General features: G+C 32.6%; 1 protein-coding gene across 2 annotated transcripts; it reads right to left on the reverse strand.

Annotated features, from left to right (window-relative positions):
• Nucleotides 1-1,332: 1,332 nt before the first annotated feature.
• LOC105620474 (40S ribosomal protein S19a-like) lies at nt 1,333-2,478 on the reverse strand. Of its 2 annotated transcripts, none has more exons than XM_012201975.1 (3): nt 2,428-2,478; nt 2,147-2,217; nt 1,333-1,767 (listed from the first exon to the last, which is right to left on the reverse strand). In XM_012201975.1, the coding sequence occupies exons 2-3, from the start codon at nt 2,215-2,217 to the stop codon at nt 1,377-1,379; spliced, it is 462 nt and encodes a 153-aa protein (XP_012057365.1). In that variant the 5' UTR covers nt 2,428-2,478; the 3' UTR covers nt 1,333-1,376. The 2 variants fall into 2 exon arrangements, with proteins under 2 accessions (XP_012057365.1, XP_012057357.1); XM_012201967.1 differs by having other exon boundaries at nt 2,143-2,217; nt 2,428-2,438.
• Nucleotides 2,479-2,781: the final 303 nt, after the last annotated feature.

The raw sequence follows: 2,781 nt of genomic DNA on the forward strand, positions 1-2,781 counted from the left end.
GACGTACCGACGCGCACAAATACATAAAAACAGATCGGAGCTAGCGGGCACACGTGCGCGCGCGCGCATACGCAGAGTTACCGTCCACGGGGATGTTCCTTTTGCACTTGAATCTCGCATCTAATCGCGCATCCTAACCACCTCGATCGGTGCCGAGTACCGCCGAAACACTCGCGACTGCGGCCGAAGTTTCACTGAGGCGGCGCTGCCGACGCGCGCGCGACCAAACGCGAGCCACGAAACGAAGCGTATTCAGAGCTGTCATCCGCTGTAGTCGATGGCGACGATTACGATACGACAACGTTAGATGGCAGCACTCGAGAAATGGCGGGAAATTGAAAAGGTGAATGAATGATTCATAATTTAAAATTTTTAATGACTATTTATGAAAATATAAATGATTTTAAGACCATAATTGATGGATTTTTATTTTAGTTGTAAAATAATCGAAAATGTAATATTTTTTTTAGATCTAATCTTTTTTCGATTTATAATTCTTTTTTCTAGATAATCGAAATATATACATTTGATCAACAAAATAAAGTATTTAGCTATTTTTTACTAAGTTCTTTACAGTATTTTAAGATGCTAGTAGTATCATTATCAAATCGATGATCAATTTAATTGTAATATTATCTCAGCTTCAATTTATACATGCAATTTGAGTAGAGGTATACAGTTCATGTAACTGAAAGATGTATCTACTTAGAATTTACATACAAAAATATTATTGTATATCTGCAGTCTCGACCTCCTTTTCTTTACTTATTTAATTTAAAAGAAATTTGTCTAATTTTGACATTGACATTTTCATACAAATTACATTTTAATTACATTTTTTATTTAAATTTCATGTCATTATGTCATATAACAGAAGTTTTATAAATTATATATAACAAGATGCAGATACATTTATACCTATATTAAATGCTATCTCTTTCTTATTAAATTATAAATCACTTTTTTCTGTATATTTCAATAAAACTTAAAAAAGAAATAATGTTTTGCATAAATGCAATATGGATAAAAAGATATTATATTTTAAACAATTAATAATAAAATATTTTAAGCATATATTTACTAAATACTAATATTTATTAAAATAGTCTAATACATTTGCCAAAGAAATATATTTTGCATACAGTGTAACAACTCTAATGAATATGTATCTTCGACTATATCAAAAACGAATACTATTGTAAATCTGATTAAAGGAAGATTTTAATAATAGAAATTTAACTTAGGGTAAATTTCTATTATTAAAGAAATTCTTGGATATTATTCAGCAAATTTACCAACGATAAAATTGTTTATACAATTAAAAAAACAAAATTCAAGTATTTAAATGTGTTTTATTATAGAAACATAAAAGAATATTACATTACAACTTCCTGAAGCTTAAGTTGCTTTTTGCTCTTAGCTTTAACTTGTGCAGCGATTCGATCCAAGTCCCTGCGTCCTTGGCTAGTCAATTTGCGTCCACCAAGGGGTGCCTTCTCAATCAGCTTCAACTGCTCCAAGCTTTGGAGTGCCTTGCGTGCGACACCACCTGCCGATCGGCAGAAGTGGCTGGGATGAGTGCCGTTGCGTTTGCGTCCACCAAAGATCTTGGTAACGGCACCGACTCCGATTGGGCTACGAATATAGATGTGACGCACCAGAGCTGCACATCTGATGTAATACCAGTCAGGATCATAAGGAGCCAGTTCCTTGAATTTCGCCGTCTTCACAATATCTACCCATTCTGGTACCCGCATCTTGCCAGTTCTAAATTTTTATAAAGTTGAATTACAAAATATATCATAGCAAGTATATATAAGCTGCTTTCCTTTTGAAAAATACAGTCAACACACAAATATCGTTTTGTTTTTCTTGGCATTTAATAAACATTAAAAATAGAATAATACTTGTATCGACTGTATTTCTTAAAAGAAAACAGCCATGAGAGTATATAATTATTTTTGCAAAATACAATGTGAAACAGAAATTTTTATAAAAGTGAATTAAAATAATACAGAAAAGAATTAATAGTAGTATTAAATGATAAAAAATAAATAAGAACAATTCAATATATGTTCGAAACATTACACAGAGGATAGGTTATAGTTATAGGTTAGGATTTTCATTCAGTGATATTTTTACTTACTTTTTGAGAAAAGCTGCGAAAGCCTTCACAAATTTTTGCTGATCGACGTCCTTTAGCGTTACAGACGGCATCTGAAAGGAAAGTTTAATTAGATAAAAAAATCAATATATGAATTAGTGCACATGTACACAAATCACACGTGTCAAATACAAATTAATGTTCTGATCCTAATTATTGGTAAAAATAGTAAAAATCATTAAATTGATATGTTTCTTAATATACATTTTCATATATTCACTAAAAACAACTTAAATTGCCAAAGAATTGTCAACACCACACACCTTTGCGAGAATACAAACCGGAAAGAGCAAAGCCCAAGTAGTGAAGGAACGGCTAGGATTTCATGACACGAGGCGACAAGCGGGAAATTCAAAAAGTCGGACAAATGCTTCGCAATATCATGTTTCTGAAATAAAAGTCCTATTTACATGAACATCATTATGTAGGTGAGATAAAAGCAATGTTTCATAAATAATTAAATTAATTTTGGGGTGTATATATATATGTATATATCACCCCACACACACACACACACACACACACACACACACACACACACACACACACACACACACACACACACACACACACACACACACACACACACACACACACACACACACACACACACACAC

Source organism: Atta cephalotes (genome assembly GCF_000143395.1).
Source record: "Atta cephalotes unplaced genomic scaffold scaffold00002, whole genome shotgun sequence".
NCBI lineage: Eukaryota > Metazoa > Arthropoda > Insecta > Hymenoptera > Formicidae > Atta > Atta cephalotes.

What these genes read in the sequence shown, in the direction of transcription:
- LOC105620474 (XM_012201975.1), bottom strand. Translation starts at nt 2,217, where the DNA reads ATGCCGTCTGTAACGCTAAAGGACGTCGATCAGCAAAAATTTGTGAAG. An exon ending in TTCGCAGCTTTTCTCAAAAA is followed by an intron (nt 1,768 to 2,146) that starts GTAAGTAAAAAT and finishes ATAAAAATTTAG; the next exon opens with AACTGGCAAGATGCGGGTAC.